This window comes from Oryzias latipes, chromosome 22 (genome assembly GCF_053564925.1).
Source record: "Oryzias latipes strain Hd-rR chromosome 22, Olatipes_Hd-rR_3.1".
Taxonomy (NCBI): domain Eukaryota; kingdom Metazoa; phylum Chordata; class Actinopteri; order Beloniformes; family Adrianichthyidae; genus Oryzias; species Oryzias latipes.
Genome location: NC_136258.1, coordinates 16,929,086 through 16,947,758, shown reverse-complemented (window position 1 = coordinate 16,947,758; position 18,673 = coordinate 16,929,086). Strand labels below are relative to the sequence as shown.

The following is an 18,673-nucleotide window of genomic DNA, read 5'->3' as shown; positions in this document are numbered from 1 at the left end:
GTGACGTTTTGGAAGGAGGGGCAGCAATTTATTGTGCTTGAACAATGGGCGCTCTTGCAATCTCAATTTAAATGATGGCATTAAATATGCTTTAACATTTTAAAGGTGAAAGAACTTTCGTTTTTCAAAGAAAAAAAAAGTTAGTAATGCGTAATTTATTAATCATTAATTTCCTTGTTGATTTAGTCTGGGGATCCTTAAAATGTCAAAGAAGGCGATAATAAGCCGAGATTTTGAATATTTTGGGAGGACTAAACTCAAAAGTTGCATTTGATGGAAAGTGCAAATGCAGATGGTGAAGCAACATTTATGAGGTGCACCAAGTGTGCGCAGGAGTGCAACCTGATCCGCTTTTGAGTGCTACCGTTCAATGGGCCGTCTGTTTTTTAAAAGCATGCACAACACTGACATCTAGTGGCAAAAGAAGGGAACTGTGTTCAGAATGATTTTTGTTTCTTTGCAGAAAACTGAAAATATTGTATATTTGTTTACTTTTATCGTCAGATGGTCCCAAATAAATGTGAATTTGTGAATTATTAGCCACATCCATTTTTAAAGCTTTGCCATCCCCCTCCTTTTATTGTTTTTATAACTGTATGGCAAATATATACTTTTTAGGTGATGTGTGTAATATTTTGAAATTAAATACAGGTGGGCAATTATAAAAACGTTAATTGATTTCCTGTCTTTTAGTCAAGCAACTCGGATTCGCACGCTGATTGGTGTTGCTATGGACGCTGTTGCTATGTAACGCGTTAGCGTCAAACAGGAGCTTGGTTTTCTGTCTTTTTCTCCTCAGCTGAGGAGAAAAATGGACGACACCTTTCAGCTTGAATATGGTGGAGCGCCCAAAAACGTAAGCAGTTTGGTTGAATTGGTTCATAACAGGTGGAGAAGAGCACGTCTTTGCACATTTGTGTGGCGTAAGGGGTGAAGACGCACTTTAAAAGCCAAATCACGGTACGGTTAGCTAACTAGCCACTAGTAGGCCCTAAAGTTAAAACGCCGGGGGTTGTTACAGCTAGTTCACTTTTTATTGAAACAGTCAACGACACCGATACAAATGAGCTTGTTGTTTCTGGGCTACGAAAGCCGACAGATTTGTACTCGAGTTGCTATCTAACGAAAGGGTTTGCTATGCTAGCTAGAAAAAATTCCCGACATGCACCTTTTTTCGTTAGGGGACAGTTCTTTCTGCATTTTACCTTCATAGAAAGCTATACCAGACAGTTATGTAGAACAGATCAAGGTCACGACAGGGGCACTACTAAAACAACAACAAAAAAAAAACATATATATATATATATATATATATATATATATATATATATATATATATATATATATATATATATATATATATATATATATATATATATATATATATATATAGGTTATTATATTCTTATTATGCATTTTTACAAAAAACAAAACAAAAACTGTGATAAAGATTATACATTGAGTGCAACTCAATTTTTTTAAACTTATTTTGTTGGTGAACCTGGGTCAGGTTCACATCATTTCCCTTTGCCTGCTTAGGTTTTCTATAGGCTCTCCAGGTTCCTTCCTGATTAGAGATTTGTGACTCTAAATGGTACCTTAGGGATGAATGGATGGTTGTGGTGACCCTAAACTGGTGACCTGGTCTGCTTTACCCCACCTTTGCCTACGGTAGCTATGAAGGGCTTCAGCAGCCCTTTAATGGGTATTAATAATAGATAAATTTTTTTCATGTATATTTAGTGGAGCAAGACATGTTGCATTTTTTTGTGCAAACCCAAGTATCATGAAAAGCTTAAAGCAAAACTTGCAAATATTTAGTAACTGATGAAAAAAAAACATTTTCCTAAGTTCCTCCTCATTTTCCAGGTTGCTAAATCTGGACGAAGAGCTCGTCCTCAGGCGAACCAATCGTCATTTGAAGATTCTCGCCATGCAAGGAAGTCCTCCACTTCTGCATCATTAGAAGTATGTAATCTACTGATAAGGCCAAGCTAGCTGCATTTCTTTTGTCTAAACATTTCCCGATGCAATAACTGCTTTGTTTTGTCCCATACATGAATCACATGATGCTGATGAGGTAGGTTGCCTGACCATGCCTGACATTTGCCTTTAATGCTCTAAATATAATTTACTTTAAACATTTTTACAGTTTTTAGATGCCTTTTTAAAATTGTTTTTGCACGTTTGCCTATTTCTAGTTGGTATGAAATAGTACCTCCCCATAGGTATATTGTTATTCCTAATTCTATCGGAAAATGCATATTGCTCTTAGAAAGTTCTGTTTGAAAATCTTTTGGTTCTTGCCGTTTTGTTGTTGTTACGTTTGTTTGTTTGCACTGGAGAAACGGAAACAAAAAAACTGTCTAAAATTCACTCCATGAATCAAAGTATTGGCACCCATAACTTAATATTTAGTTGCACCCTTTAAAAAAATTGTTGCTTCCTGTAATCATGAAAGTGTATCTCACACCTCTCTACGTGAATTTTGGACATTTCTTATGCAAACTGCTCCCGATTATTCAAGTCAAGAGGATCCTTTCTCCTTAATGTTTTAAAATTTCTGCACAGCTGTTCTATTAGATTTCGATCTGGACTCATTGCTTGTTGGCAGAATTCTCCAGCTCTTTATTTGGATCTATTTCTGAGTGCTTTCTAAAACATTTTGGGTCATTGTTCTCCTGGGAGGTCCATGATCTCTGAAGGAGATGCAGCTTTCTGACCACTATGTTGTGCATCAAAAATGTCTTGATAACAGTGGCGTTCAGACAGTCAAAGCATCCAGTAAAGCAAACCTAAAAAATCTTTGAAGGTCCAACATGTACTGTATATTTTATTTTGAAGGCCTCATTTCTTCTGTTGTAAACAGTATTATGATGTCCTTTACCAAAAAGTTCCACTTTTGTATCACTTTCTTCCAGGATTGCACTTTTGCTATATCAGTTCTCTCCAGCCTTGCTTTTTTTTTTAAATCATTTTGTCCAGTTCATTTTTCATATGTGTTGAATTTTTGTCAGGTTTGACTTAAGTTCTGCTTTTTTGTGTTGTTCCAGTGCATACAAAAGTAATAAACACATGAAATAAACACATATATTAAAACATTTATTTTAAAACACTAACATTATCTACATGCAAGAGTTTGAAGCGCTATTTTGTGCAAAACTCCTGGCATAATTTAAATTTACACACCACTCCCCATAGAGAGGGAACATTTTCTCTGTGAACTCTTAAAAAAAAAAAAAAAAAAAGGATGATGGTAAATTTAGAATTTAACAAGTAAGACTAAACATTATGAGAGAGGTCAAATAGAAGGAAATTGCGATGCTATTGTTGGCATTTGTGGAATCGGTCACATCTCTGCTCTGCTGGACTGTAAACAGGCCAACATTCCCAAAGCAGAAATTCCAGTAGTGCACTCGCTTTAGGCAATTCTTTCCAAATTAGGCCAACTTCCCTAATGTATGAACCCATATTCTCACGCCCCTCTGACCTCCTGTGCACATGCAATGCATTTTTTCAGTGTCGTGCAATTCAGATTTTTTTTTTTTCTTTGCTTCTAACCCTCTCGTGTCCTGACTAAAATACCCAACTGACTGGTCACATTCTTGACATTGTTTAAGTAAAAAAGTTGCTTTTATGGGCTCTTAAGGTTTGGCCACAAGTTCCATACAGACTGGCAGTGAGTCTTAATTTAGAAACCATAAGTTAATTGCCCCGAACAGCCCCAAACTATTTTACTACAACTGTCGGGTTCATATTTGGTCATGAAGATTTACAGGAGGAGATTTGTTTTGCTTCTCAGGACATGTATGGTCTTATACATTTTTGTTAAGAGAAAAAAAAATAGCAGAGGATAAAATTCTTTCTCACAAGGGTGCTTGACCTCATTATCTTGTCTCTCTTGAAAATAACTCATTGTCAAAAAAATTCTAAATATTAGAGATCACTCTGAGGAATTTTATAATCTTGCTCAGAAAGTTGTCATTGTAATAATCTCGGTTCTTATTAAAGAGACAGTTACTAATCACACAAAGTTGAGAGAGCTTGCTCAGCCTTGGCTCTCCTGATTAATAGTAATATACTAGGGAAGAGGGGGGGTCCCCCCCTCTTCTCTGCCTTACTTAATGGTGACATTTAAATTTATAAATGGTTTCGGTAAAGGAACCAGTCATGAAAGATTATTTCTCCTTTCATCATAAATGAAATAAATTAATCAGGAACACATTGTCCTTTGCAGACGCAATTTAGTAATGAGGAAAGCTGAGCCTTTTTCATTTCCAACATTTGTCTATAGTAGTCAACTTCCACACTCATATTCCCTGAGGAATTCCTTCATTCCGGAGCTGGTCTCAGGATCAAGAAGCGTGCTATTTTCAGAAAGAAAAACCTAAAGAAAAATTTGTTTTTGGGTCAGACATATATTTCCCACACTTAAATATGAGTGATAGAATACTGCAAGCAGATCTTTTTTTTTTAGCATGTAGCAGACTGCTTACCATTTATGCATTTAAAGATGTTTTGTCAGACAAATAGGCTTCCTACACGACCCTACACGGGAAAAAAATGTTCTTCTCAAAACAAGTTAAAACGTGCAAATTCCCTCTCTATAACCCCTAAAAGACTTCATAGCGCTCGCACCCTCGATTTTAATGCAATTCAGACACATGCTCACTACTTTTTTCTTTTTCAAAACGCTAATAGTGACGTCACTCTTTTGCCAAAGTAAAAAGCTAATAAATATGAACATTTTACGAAGATTATTTATGAATCCACTGTGTTTTGATGATGAAATTTTGTAGAATGTCCAAAAATATTAATTTTGATATATTTTTTCAAATGGCAAATTGTTCATATATATTCCAATCTTGTTAGCACGCTAGTTTTTTTGTAGAGACTTGTGGGAAATTTCCAGGACATTGGATTTTGGAATTGTAGATTCAGAAACCCCATCAAAACGGTGAGCGCCTGAAATAGTGCATTAAGAAAGTAGTCAGGGAGTTTGGACACAACCAAGTCAAAAAGAAAAACTGCCAATAATAGAATTAGTCTTAAGGAGATCTCAAAGTACTTTGCGATGCCCTGCCCTTTTAAGTCAAAATGAAATCTTGAAAGTAGCCATGAACCCTCATATTTAGGTATATAGTTCAGGTAATTGGAAATATTGGGTCTTAAAATAAGTTTGTATTGCTCAAAAAACAAGTTTTATATCTTCAAAGTAGGTATATTGATATGTCTCCCTCAAAATGCCAAATATTAACCTCTACAGCAGTCCAACAATTCTTATTGTTAGACAGTAATCTTTTTGAAGACGGACTGTTGCAGCTTTTAGGATCAAAACTATATATAAAGTTACTTTCAAAGGTTTAAACTGTCATGTTTCCCCAAATTAAGCAAGTTGGTTTCTTAAACAAGACCATTCACTATTCACATTATTTACTGAAAAAAAACATCAGATCAATTTATCATTACATGTGTTGCTTTAAAAAGATGTTTTGAAATCCAATGACTCATCAACAGTTATTCAAGATCTATTGTCCTAAAATAGGTTGATAGGTAGATCTTTATTTGTCATTGTCATTTGTACAATGAAATGAATTATTGTAGTGAATTAGTTTTGTCAAGTGTAACAAGATATTTAATTTAGAAATGTTTTAATTTTCTTTAAGGAAATTGGTAATGAAGAACCACAACTGTTACTCTGCCACCATGGATTAGTCGCATCGTTTCATTTTATATGAATATTTGTTTTACACATCAGGTATTGCTTTCGATATCTATGAAGGCTTTTGACAATCATTATCATGAATAACATTCATAACATGAATACCTTTTTTGTATTTTTAAAAAGATTTCAACATTAAATTACGCCGCACACTGCTAATCACGAGTGGATTTGACGCTAACTGAAGTTTTCTTTTTTTAAATTTTTTTTTTACTGTTACTTGTGTTAAATTTAGCTGACACAAAGGTAGAAATGTAGCAGCTCTTTTTGCCTCTGGTCACTAAAACCAGAACGGGCACTTTTATTTCCTGGTCTTTCCCTTCATTCTTTAGATACGCTCAAGTTGGTTTTTGGAATATTTATCCTTTTAAATCACCTCTGAGACACAAATTTCTTTTTATTGATCTTAAAAGTCAAAGAAGCACATCGTATCTGTGCTAATTTAAACAATACATTGATTTGACAGAAAATTAAAATAAAAACGAGACTAAAGCAGAATCATGCCGTATTGGTGCTTTAATTTTTGAAAAAAATGCAAAAATGGTCAAAATGACAAAATTAGGTTTGACTGATTTCTATAGTAAAAATGAATTTCTTTCTGCAGGGCCCCCCTCCTAAGCCGGCCCGGCGGCAGGGTGGCTGGGCAGAAGAAAGCTCTGGATCAGGTTCTGCCAAGTACGTATCGTCACTCCCACTCTCCCGTCTCCTTCAAAGTGGACACAGCAAGTCTGTGTTATGTGTTATTAATGAACTCTCATACTGCTGAATGAGTTTATTTATCAGTGAATATTTGGCACTCAGCCTGTGCATCAACAAGGTTAGAGGGAACCTCTGAGCGGGCAACTCTCCATTCGTCTTCATCTGTGAGCAAGGCAGTAATTGACATGGTTAATGCATCAGCCACAGGAGGGCACTGTTAGTCAGCCAGACACTTCATCACAGGGGTTCAAGCCACTTTATCACCCCTTACCACTGCAGTCTGCTCTTTACTCTGGGAGCACGACACAGAGAATTCCTGAAATATTTGAAACAGATGGAAAGTGCTCGCCACAGGTTTTGATCCAAAACTAACTATTCCAGAGATCTCAATACTCTTCTAAACTGAACATGAGATGTTTTAATATACCAGTGAGCAGATTTTTCTTCTTCCTGCCACTCTCTGCTTTTCCTCTTTCATCTCAATGCAAATGAGGACACGGAGGATTCATTGAAGTCAACGGGCGGAGTCACTTGTGCTTACTTACGTAGTTTACTGCACCGTTAGTGCAGGAAAAACAGCAAACTCAATGGATATTTCCATTCAAACAGAAGGTCAGCGTGTTGTATCGCCGCTTTTGCGTAACTGGGCTTGAATCTGAGTCTGAAAGTGATTGAAACACAAGAGGTGTAAAGGGGGTTTGCACGTGCATTGATCCTTTCTGAAACAAAGTAAGTAATGGTCCCCACTGGAACCAGCAAGGACTTTTCCTTTCAATGTCACCCCTCATGCTCAATCACCACCGCCCTCCTCCCACTAATCCAGGCGCAGAAATCCCAGGATTTGTAGATCTATCACTTGTAATTGACACTAAATGATCTGTCAGTTTATTGATGAACCTTTGAAACTAGGTTGCCACAATATATTTTATCCCTAACAACTTTTTCCAGACAGTTTTACCATGTCTATCGCTTTGCCTTACATGAGTCTTAATCAAGGGGCCTGTAATGTGTCTTAAGTGTCGCCACTCCCGCCCCCTAGACAGGACACAGTTCAAGGGCAGGCAGGTAGGCTTCTTCAGCTCATCCATGCCTAGCTGGGAAAGTCCATTTGTGATTTTTAGCTTCAGTGTTGAACTGCATTTAAAATATGTGGGGTAAAAAAAAACACAATTTTTTTGATAGTTCAGTTTTGTTCATTTTGCTCATATCATAATACAAGTGGTAATCCAGAATAATTGACTCTCACTCATTTAATTTTTAATGTTTTGTGAACTTGTATCAATATACCTTTTACAAAAGGTTGTCAAAAAAGAAAATAGTCAACTTTTCCTGGGATATTACAATAAATAGAATGATATTCCACATATTTATTAGATGTAATTTTCAGTTGCATTTTTGATTAAAAAAATTAAAGATTGTAGTTTTTTTTTCTTTGGGCAGTGTGTGATCTATATTAGTAGTAACATGGAAGGAATTCTGCGGTACTGAGAAACAACTGCCCAGAAGGGGGCATTACACAACCAGCAGTCCCAGGAAAATCCTTTTGGTCAAACTAAAATCCTTAAAAGAAGTTTTAGTAACTTCTTTAGTTGTCATTGAGGATGAATTGCCAAGAGTAGGGGCATGTGAACAAATAGGTGACCATGAAGAAACTAATGATAAAAGGGTAATACTATGCAGTCTGATTGATTGTGGCGTAAATGCTAATGCTTTTTTCTGTGGTTTTACAGATCTTCTAGAAGACACACAGAGAACTTTGAGGAGTAAGTTCACATGACAGCTCAACAAAGTTGTTAATTTTCCGGGTGCATATTTTTGCATTTATAGTAAAACAATTTGCCTATTTTGTCAGTTTTTTGCATGATTAATAAGGTGCTATATTTTCATACAACTGCAACAACAATTTTTAAGAAATATTGTTAAACTTGGCCTTAGTATTTTGCTGCAATGTGACAGACTTGTAGTTGCACACAAATGAGGGTTATTCAGTCTGTCTGCAGCCCTGACAACACAATAGTGTGGCTTTGTCTGAAGCAGTCGTTCTTAAAGCTTTTGGAAAATAAACAAAAATGGGTAAATCATCAAAGCCAAGCCTACTAGCCAGCTCTCTCGCCTCCGACTCCCCAGCATGACCTCACTGTCAGGATGAGTTTTAAAAGCATTCAGTAACTCATACGCTCACACTTCCTGTTCCTACAGCCATCGCCTGCGACCACAAACCCCCAAAGGATCAGATGATGAAGGAGGTAAGAGCACCCTTACAGCCCCCCACCCCCCTACTCTTTGTGATGTCTCCTCACGGGCAAAAAGGAGCCCTCCAGTGCCTCTCCCGCACATTTATCTTTTGAAAATAGAGCAGATAAGCAGACAGTCAGATCATTGCTTTTCAGTGACGCTCATGTCATATTTATTCCTGAATCCTGCATGGATTCATGAACTAAAAGTTTATGTTTAACCACTGAGTAAGTAGGGGAAAAAAATTCAAATCAGACCTTGTGTGGAGTATTTGGATCTACTAGTAAAATTCAACTGTTTACAGATCTCAATATTTCCGTTCATTAATCCAGTGTCTATACAACCATTATTCCTATCGAGATGCTGGAGCCTGGCCAGTTACTGACTAGCGATAGCAGGCTACATCCTGACAGTTCGTCAGTCCATCCCAGGACCCTTATTCACTAAAAAACCAATGAATAAACTGTTTACTGGTTTCATTCTCTGATCATTGGGAAGAGTTAAAATATTATAACATTAAATCTAAAGGTATTTTTGTTGTTAGCAAATGCAAATAATTATATTGGCATCAATTAAATACCATTAAACAGAAGTATATATATATTAATATAATGGGTGTAACAATTCATTCTAAGAATTATTCGATTCATATCATAATTTGTGGTTAATGATATGATTCATAATTTATATTGGTTCATTTTGATCCAATTCACTGATCTAAAATCTTTAGCCTAAAATTCAACCAGTGTGACTCGGAGATAAATACCTGGGTATTGAACAGTACAGGTGAAGTTTTCAAGATTCCTTGTATGTCTTGCAAGATAATGAAATGTATGTTTAACAAGTAAATGGGAATTAAGGGTAAATCCATTCACATTTAGGTTTCCTAATGTTCAGCCCACTGTTGTTTTTCCACATCAAAATAACACATTATTAGAACATTCTAGCCCACTGTATAGTCACGTGTCTTTGCAAAAGTCAAAGTGTTTCCATACATTGGACTGGAATGATGGACTGATCAGTTTTTTGCTGCCATCACGTGTGTGTTGTCCGCTGTGATGGTACTTGGTCGTTTTTACGTTATAGTAAAATGAAATAAAATTCAAATGGTATTTTCAAAGATTTATATAGTTGGTTTATTTCAGTCCGAAACGGTTTTTCTCATTGTGTTGGTCAATTTGGTAAACAACATGCCTCAGACATATCCATCTGATGGGATGGTGGGAAAACAATTGATTAATTTAATTACTCGTTACACCTTTAGCAAATGTATTTGAGATGAATGGAGAGTAGGAGAAAGCTACTGACCATGTGAAGCACATCCAGCTGAAATTGAACAATGTAGAGAGGCAGTGTAAAAGCCATGAATACATTTGTGAGATTTAAGAAGTGTATAAGTTTTTTTCCCATTTGGTATTACCGGTAACTTTATTTTTTACATATTGTTCACACAAACAGTTAAATATACAGTGCATCGGCATGTTATATTCCTAGTGAATTTTCTTCAGAGTAACTAAGACTCCTAGAAATTGCTACAAGTAGTTCAAACTCAGACTAAACTTTGCAGAAAAAAATGTGCAGATTAAAGGCTTTCTTAGCACTCAAAAGGACAGCAAAACAAACATACAGTGAATGTGGGTCTTTCTGTGAAAGTTCATTTCATAATCCTCATGATAAAAACCCATGTGATCGCTCATTTGGTCAAATTCTGGGATGATTTGCATGGGTGACCTGTCCAGGTTGCACCTCATCTCTTACACTTTCGTAAATGCAGCAACCTCTCAGATCTGTGAGACCCTGAATAAGAACCCGAAGAAGTGGGTTTTTGAAAATAAAAACTATAGGGATGGATTCTACGAATCAGTCAACACTCATTTTTTTTATGATAAGACCACAAAGAAATCTAAATTTGTGTTAAAAAAAGCTCCCCTTTAAAGTTTTTTTAATGTAAAAAAAAAAAATGTTTCCAGCATGTACAAACAAGTAGTCCATTTTATACATTTCAATCCAGAAATAATCAAAATCTTGTTCTTTAAATACAAGCTTTCATTTATAGAAACCCACAGCTAATGGAAAGCATTGCGGCTGGTTGGAAGCCATCCACCTGGAATGGCAGACACAAACACACTTGCATGCACGCACAGTGTCAGATAGAGGCTGCTGAATACAGATGTGTTGCTAGCTCTGCTGCTCTGACTGAGTGACCTTTGGGCTCCCACCAAACAGAGTGTGAACTTAGGCTGGGTGTTTCTTTGAGGTGATCTTGAAGATAATTGTTCTGTTTCGCAGTTGTTGTACGTATCGGTCAAACAGTCACAGAATAGAGCAGTTAGCATGCTGCGCTCGCCTCCTTTTATTGAAGAACTTGCAGACCCCTGTGTCTGAGATATTAGCACTGGACAAATTAACAACTGACATTTTTGATCTTGATCACTCCTTCTGAAGCATACTTATTACAGCTGTGCAGCATCCACTCCCTCTGTTTTCAAATTTTATCTATTAAAAATCTTATTTTGTTATTTTAAAACACATCTTTGAGTCTTGTAAGAACACTATAACTGGAATAATATGAAGCTGAACAGCAAAAAAAAAATCAATGCTTTACCAGCAAAAGCTGCAGTCCATAAATAGCCAGCTGAATAAAAAGTACAGACAGCTGGTTTTGGAAAGATTATTACTCTGAAAAAAGGGAGACCTCTTAATACAGAGCTGGAGGCAGGGCCATTGGAAATTACAGTGCTGAGGGTTAGTGAGATAGCCCCTGCAATCTTGATTATGTCCCCAACCCTTATCCCTTATGTCTCCTGGCTAAAAGCAGAGGGACCTGCAGAGAGAAGGCTTGTCCGGCTCCCTGCTCCCACCTCTCCTATCACCTGCCCCCGCAGCGCCCTGCTGGTCCCTTCAAATAGCCCCAGTCTCCCAAACACAATCATCTGTTTCATGTCTCACTCTTACACTTCGATGAGTTGAATATTGTCTTAGGAGTCCTTTCAGAGGGATTTGCGCCTAGGTAATAATTTGGCTGGACTCAGATTACTGGAGCACAAGTGGTGCGCAGAAATGTCCTCTTCTTCAAAGTCGCTGCCTGGAATGCGCCCACCGGGAGTATGTGTACATTCTCAGCAAATTATCCCCTTTTGATATTTACATGCTTCAGTGAGGAAGCCGGACGTGGCTCTGTAATAGGGATACGCGTGGCCCGCTTGCTGCCAGACAAAAGCCACCTTGATACACGTCCAGCTGAGCGCAGGAAGTGGCTGAATGAGATGTGTGCTTCCCTGAGGAGAGACGAGTCCTGCTGATGAAGTCGCCCTTTGCTTTGGAGGAAAACGCCTGTTTGCAGCACCTCCAACGGCCTTGTTGACCTCTTGTAATAGATTGAGCTGGAAAAACCATTTGAAACTCCTGTTCTATTATTTTTTAACAAACTTTGCATATAGACAGCATATGATCTGTGGTTCACATTGAACTCTCATGAAGTGTGTTAGGGGCACATTATCAGCTGAAGTAAAAAAAAAAAAGTGAGCAATGGACACATAGGCAAGCCAGGTAGCTTTTTGCAAAGCTGGAAGGCAAAGCTTTTTGATGTCATTGCACTAAGACCATTAAATTTGATTGGGAGTCCAGGGGGGACGGATTCTGCTGAACGCTGTGCTTTGTAAATGAGAGGACAAAGTGTCACCAGGGCCTCATGAATATGAAGTACCCGCGCCTGCATTTATTTGGATATCAGAAACACAGATGAATCTTGTCAGCAGCTAAACGAGCATGGCATTTTTAATTGGGTTTAATTAAAAAAAAAGAAAAAGAAATGAGTCATCGGAAAAAATAAAAAAAAGGTTTGCGATCCTGTGAAACTCAACGATTGAGTTCTACTTTTTGACACTTTTTTTCAGTTTTCACACCACACACACTGATGCCTTTTTAAACAGTTTATTTTCAGCGGTTATTTTGAAGGAGGGGTGACACAGATGCTGAGATATTTCCTCACATCAGATTCAGACTTCCATCTCCCCACCTCTATTTAGCTGCTCTATTGACTTTCCCCTCAGGGTGCAGTAGTGTGGTTAGAGATTACTGACAACCTTCTTCATGCAGTTCAGCCGTCTAGCTTCTTTTTCCTCGTTCTCTGTCTCCATCAACACTTGGATGTAGTCCTTGAAAGGGGGTAGAGTTTGCTTCCCCATCTGGAACTATGTTTCATAGGATAAAAACACATTTCTTTAAGTCCTAACTTTTTTTTCTTCCTTTTTTTCTGTAGCTACTTCTCAATAATGCTTCAGTTTTTTAAATAAATATGTCAGTCTGAGAAACGTTGTGATGGTTTGCCCTGGCCTTCTTGGGAGCAGAGCCATACTCTGTCCTGTTGCGTTTTGCCAATTAAAGTGGGTTCCCACTGTTTGAGCAGCGGGCTGGCGGCTGCCACCCGCAGCCCCTGCCAGGCCGCCCGGTGACTTCCGACCCCACACAGATGGGCCCGCGACGAAATACTCCTGCACATGGCTGGATGCGGCCCCAGTCGGAGTGGCAGAGTGGACGTGGAGGTCGGCCTACTGGCCACCGTGGGTCCTGGGGGTTGTGGCGCTGACAGGGCCCAAATGCTAAGGTAGTGGGGGGGGGGCTTTCTGGGGGAGCCCCTGGCCAGCACCCCACCCCCCACCCCCCATCACAGCAGGATGAGCTGCTGCCCGGCCTGCTGAATATTCATAGCCGCATGGCTATTGTGACAGGTCAGCTCTTATGAGGCAGTGAGAGAAAAGAAAGTGTCACACAGCGTAGATGACATGCAGACCCACACACCTCCAGCAGCCTCACGCTGGATAAGCAGTGTGCTTCAATAACTATTTATGCATTGATAAGCATTGACTTTATTCTTGACGCTTTTCCAGATACAATCATATTGCTTCTGTTTTTAGATATTCCTGTGATTCCGGACCTTGATGAAGTGCAGGAGGAAGATCTGACGATGCAGGTTGCTGTTCCACCAAGGTGCTCCTTAAAGTCACCCCCCCCCCAACCACTTTAGATTCAAATAAATATGAACTGTTCGTCCCAGACAGGCGGGTGACAGTTAACCCTTGACCGTGCCCGGGATACTTATAAGCAGGCTGCTGTGGGGACTGTGATGTCGCAGTGCGCCTTGCTTTATGTGTCTGAAATAGAGAAATAACAGTTTGATGTGATTTATGCAACTCCGTTTCCAGGCCCCGTACTACCCAGGTCCTCTGATTTACAGGGCAGTGAGAGACACGGCGACATGTGTCGACAGTGTAGCAAGGCTATGACAGTGGTGGAGGTTATTAGGCTGGGGCTTGCTCTCTGTGAGAGATAATATCCACATTGAACTCATTGCAGGGGCAATGTAGCGTATAATGTGCAGTAAGTAGGACTGGCATGCGCTGCTAGGTCCCGGCCACTTTCAGAGCCCCCCCCCCCACTTAATTTCAACCCACTGATAAGCAGCTGGGTTTCAATTTGAAGCGTTTAACAGTTGGCAACCATCTTTTTCTCTCTGTGGTCTTTGCTTGAAGTCCTGAAGCTTATTTCAGAGGAAACCTCAAACTTATCTGAAGATATTTCTCAGATTTGTATCAGATAAAGTGAAGGCATAATTATTTTGGTACTCTTCTTTTCTGGCTTACTTTTCTTCATTGTTCTGACTTCTTTGTACTCTCAGCATCCACGTGAGCCAGGTGATGACCTACAGAGATCTGGACAACGATCTCAAGCATTACTCTGCTTTCCAAACTTTAGTAAGTCATGGCGTTTGGGTTCATTCATTTTTCAAGATGGCCTCTTCAGCTCTGTGATGCTCATCAGTTACTGAAAATCAGGAACTTTTTACATCTCTCCTTCTTCAGGATGGAGAGATCGACTTGAAGCTTCTCACTAAGGTTTTAGCCCCAGAGCAGGAGGTGAAAGAGGTGAGAATATTTTTTTTTCTTTTTTAGTAAATATAGCTCCTGAGCTCCACATAAAGAACTGCCCAGCTGTTCTGAAAGCACCAGTGGAGGCTGCCACTCTTGTCTCTCAGGTAATCAAGATTTATGATGTGTACATTAACAACCTCTGCTCCCCCCCACCCCCATTCTCCTCTCCTTGCTCTCTGCTTTTCCTTCTTGGTGTGCTTCCCTCTGCTTCCTACACTCCTGCTCTCGGCCTCTGTTCTGTTCCTCCTTGCTCTTCAGGATGATGTGAGCTGGGACTGGGATCATCTGTTTACAGAGGTGTCCTCGGAGCTGCTGATTGAATGGGATCAAGGAGAGAGCAGCGAACCAGGCTTGAAGTGACTTTGGATCCTTTAATTAAAGTTTATTTTACTACTTCTTTACACAGAGTTGTATTTTTATAAATGTCTTTAAACAGTTTTGTTGCCTAACTTTTTTTGTATATAAACCCACAAGGTTTTGAATTGTTTGTTAAAAATAGCAGTCACAGATAAACATGCCCTCTCTGTACCGACAACATTATCAACAGCAACATACAAGTCCAAGGTTGATAATCAGCTAAGCTGAAATCCACTTGATTGTGTTTAAATTAACATTCCTCATTAAAGCCTACAACCTTATTGTTATTGACTCTGCCATTGACTTTATCTTGCAGCTCTTCGACAGGAACAGCCCCTTCTTCACTATTATCTCAAATGCATTGAACAGAGTTCCGATTGACACCTGAGGGATTAACATACATTATACTTTTTTTACTGAATCAAGAGAATGTGAAATCTTTCTCAAAGTAGCGAGCAAATTCTACACAGGCCTGTTGAAGCACAGAGTGCAGACTGCGTTTGCTCTAATTCCCTTCAGTCATTTGTGGTTTGTTAAATATGTTGCATGTCGTGCTTCAGGCGTGCTGATTGCATGTATCAACATTCAATCTTGTCTTTGGTTCATGCGTCTGAATATAAATGCGGACCTCCAAAGTCCAGGAAGGTCTATGAGGAAATGGTTGTAACATTTACAGATGTGTGATTAAGTTTATTTCAGTGGCAGAGATCAGTCTGGTGGCATTTGGAGATGCACAGCGAAGCCCTCAAGGACACAATGTACGCATCCAACAGCTCAATCACTGCTCATCACTTAAACATCCCGATTTTTAATTTTATTTAGCAGGCCTCGAATCAGCTTTCTTCATTTGTAATACTCAGGTTGAAGCCTTCACTCGGGATACCTGTGATCAGAATGTTTGTACAGGACATCAGAGTCTGGCACTCTCATTCTGTGAGTGATCTCAGGTCTCCATCAGACATACAAATGCACACTTTTTTTCTTCTTTGCCGCCTTCACAATTGGCTTGTTCAGCCAGACATAATGAATTCTGCCCATATGCCCTGAGCAGCTGCTATGTTGCCCCTTCCTCCTGCCCCCGCCGAGCTGCGAAGTGCCCATCCATGTAGAGACAACCTCTAGCTGTCTCTCTAGAGAAGCCTAAGCCTGCTACTCCTCCGCTGGCATCCAGCCGGTGCTGTCCGAGGTGGACGCTGGACGGACCGAGGACTCAGATTAGGGCCTGCGATCATGAGTTGCGGCCGGCCTAGAATGATTGGCCCCGCCGTCTGCGGATCAGAGAGAGGATTAAAGGCAGACATGGATCCAAAAGTGCTGTTTGCCATGTGCTTGCATCCAGATTTTCAAAGTGACCTCTCTCCCGCCTCATCCCGCTGCTTTCCTGTCCTCCTTTATTCTCTCCATGTCTCTGTGTCTACTGTACATCCTGACGCTGCAGCGGGGCAGAGGATGACCTCTCGCTGTCCGGGTGCTGGGAATTCAATCACATCAAGTCAAAAACAACAAAAGATTTCCAGCAGAAAAAGTGGTTTATTTTTCTTTTTGGATCTTTCTGATATCATGTTTAATTTCCCAGTATAAAAACAAAATATAAAGGAGAGATTAAATCCTTTTTTTTTTTTTTACAGATTTAAAAAAAAAAAGATTCTTTCCCTTTTTTATTAACAAACCTTTTTGTTCTGCTAAAATCCGTATGAACTGACACTGATGTAAATTAATGATGGAGCTTTGTACTTAAAAGCTGCAGCTTGTTTATGCCAAATCCACTCATCTGGTTTTTATCCCGCTGCAAAGTAATACAGTTTTAGGAAAAATCCAGTAAAGGCCCACTTAAGTGTTTTCCTGCTGTCCTTCGACAGGGATCTCATAATGTATTTGATATTGGGTGCTAATTGTGAGCGCATGCAGGCTCGAGCAAATATGCTTCCAGCTCAGGCTAATATGCTGTAGTGTTGACAGAAGTTTATACATCTTATCTGTTTTCAATATCTCCCTTCCATATGGCTTAAAAGCAATATGCTGAGTCGTTAATTAAAGAAAATGGGGAGATGTGGAGATAGGTTGGGGCCCCTCCGACACAGAGTAAGGAGTGAGGACAGACAGGATAAAGCTCAAGCATTATTAGGTCCGTCTCATTTTAGCCAGGGCCGTGTGCTTGTCACAGCTTCCCTGTCAGTGACCCGGTGGGTCTGTAGCGGGTAGCACCAACTAAAACAGGATAAGTGGCAAATAGAAATCACTATTATGGCACCTTTTACTTATAAAGTTACACATATTTGCAAGGTCAAATGGAACGACATGCAAACACAACCATATTCATTCAGAAGTCTTTGAAATAAACCTCGAAAGAGGCCACAGTACTGATATGAAACAAAGACTTCATGCTTTTTTTTTTACTTTAAAGTCCTCCACATGCGACAAACGCAGTCAAATCGATATCATTTTTGATCAAACAGGCGGTTTACCTTTGAAAATGTTAGATTAAACAGATTTTTTTAATCAGTTTTACTGCATGGTTAGAAGCCCACAGGGGGTTGTGGGAGGGGAGAGGGAGTTACATTACAAAAGTGACACAAAAGTATTTCTTTTTATAAATTTACTTTTTTTCCTATGTCATTAATTTTTTTTTTTGTTTACCCCAGGAGGGCTCAGAAATGACATGCATATGACATGGAAAGTCCCTAAACATCAGACAGCCTTCATGTTGTTAGCAAACCAGTAAATCAAAGAGTAGAAAGGTTGAAAAAAGAAATCATTAAAAAAACAGTTTTTGGTATAAACTGTTGGGATTGGAGCATAACTCCCCGTTTTTATTTGATTCTTTATATATTTTGTTGGTGTTCTGCTGCATGTTTGAAGGCGAGAAGAACATGAAATACAGTCAGGTTCAACATTTGTCATGTATTTTATTATTTCCCTTCCCTCACCTCTCTGTCTTGTAGGCAAGGTCCTTCATTTTTCACATGAGTGGTTTTCTTATCATTGTGGGCCCTCTCTGCTGGCCTATGAGTGACTTAAAGGCAATAAAACACAAAACATTCCGTAAAACATGGATGCCTCTCTGGTCCGGAGGCCCTGCAATGCCTTCCCGGGAAATTATGATAATAATTCAGTGGCGGTCGGAATGACCAGGTCACTGTGAAGGTGAAGGGGCAACAGGAAAAAGGCTCATCTGGGCTCTGTGTGCAGGGACGGGTCAAGGTGGCCTGTTGGGTCTGATACCCCTGCCCCTCCTGCCCCAGCCATAAACACTTTCCGTCGTGGAGAATGTTGGCCAGGTCCACCGCAGAACCACTTTTTTCCTGTAGGTGTTGGCGATAAAGAACTGGCTGATGGGAAAGTGATTTTGTTGGCCTCCTGGCAGCAAAGAGGCACAATGGCCGACAGAAGAAAATGTCTGAGTCGACACAAACTCTGTCTTTGCCCTCGGAGGGTCAAGTCTGTCTTGAACTCTGTGCTTTGTAATTTTGTTCCTTCGGAGGGGAAGACAAAAGGCAAGAGGCGGGACATTTATTATTCTTTTTATTGTTGAACTGCTTGTAATTTGTGCTGCCTATTTGTTGCTGGGTGCGGGGAGGGCTGGATGTGGTCCCGCAACACCCCTGGAGTGTGTGAATGAGGCAGAGTAAGGACAGGAAGAGCGTCGAGCTCCACCACCGAGGTGCTGACAGAGTGGATAGAGGGGCTGAGGCTGCACCTGTTCCGGCCCAGCACGCTCTCAGCAGGGTCC

The 18,673-nt window shown here is 39.7% G+C and overlaps 1 protein-coding gene across 2 annotated transcripts; it reads left to right on the top strand.

Annotated features, from left to right (window-relative positions):
- Window positions 1–700: 700 nt before the first annotated feature.
- ift43 (intraflagellar transport 43 homolog (Chlamydomonas)) lies at window positions 701–15,224 on the top strand. Of its 2 annotated transcripts, XM_078940975.1 has the most exons (10): window positions 701–856; window positions 1,870–1,969; window positions 2,061–2,080; window positions 6,327–6,397; window positions 8,152–8,184; window positions 8,621–8,667; window positions 13,573–13,645; window positions 14,334–14,409; window positions 14,518–14,580; window positions 14,845–15,224. In XM_078940975.1, the coding sequence occupies exons 1-10, from the start codon at window positions 812–814 to the stop codon at window positions 14,944–14,946; spliced, it is 630 nt and encodes a 209-aa protein (XP_078797101.1). In that variant the 5' UTR covers window positions 701–811; the 3' UTR covers window positions 14,947–15,224. The 2 variants fall into 2 exon arrangements, with proteins under 2 accessions (XP_078797101.1, XP_004082379.1); XM_004082331.4 differs by lacking the exon at window positions 2,061–2,080 and having other exon boundaries at window positions 1,870–1,968.
- Window positions 15,225–18,673: the final 3,449 nt, after the last annotated feature.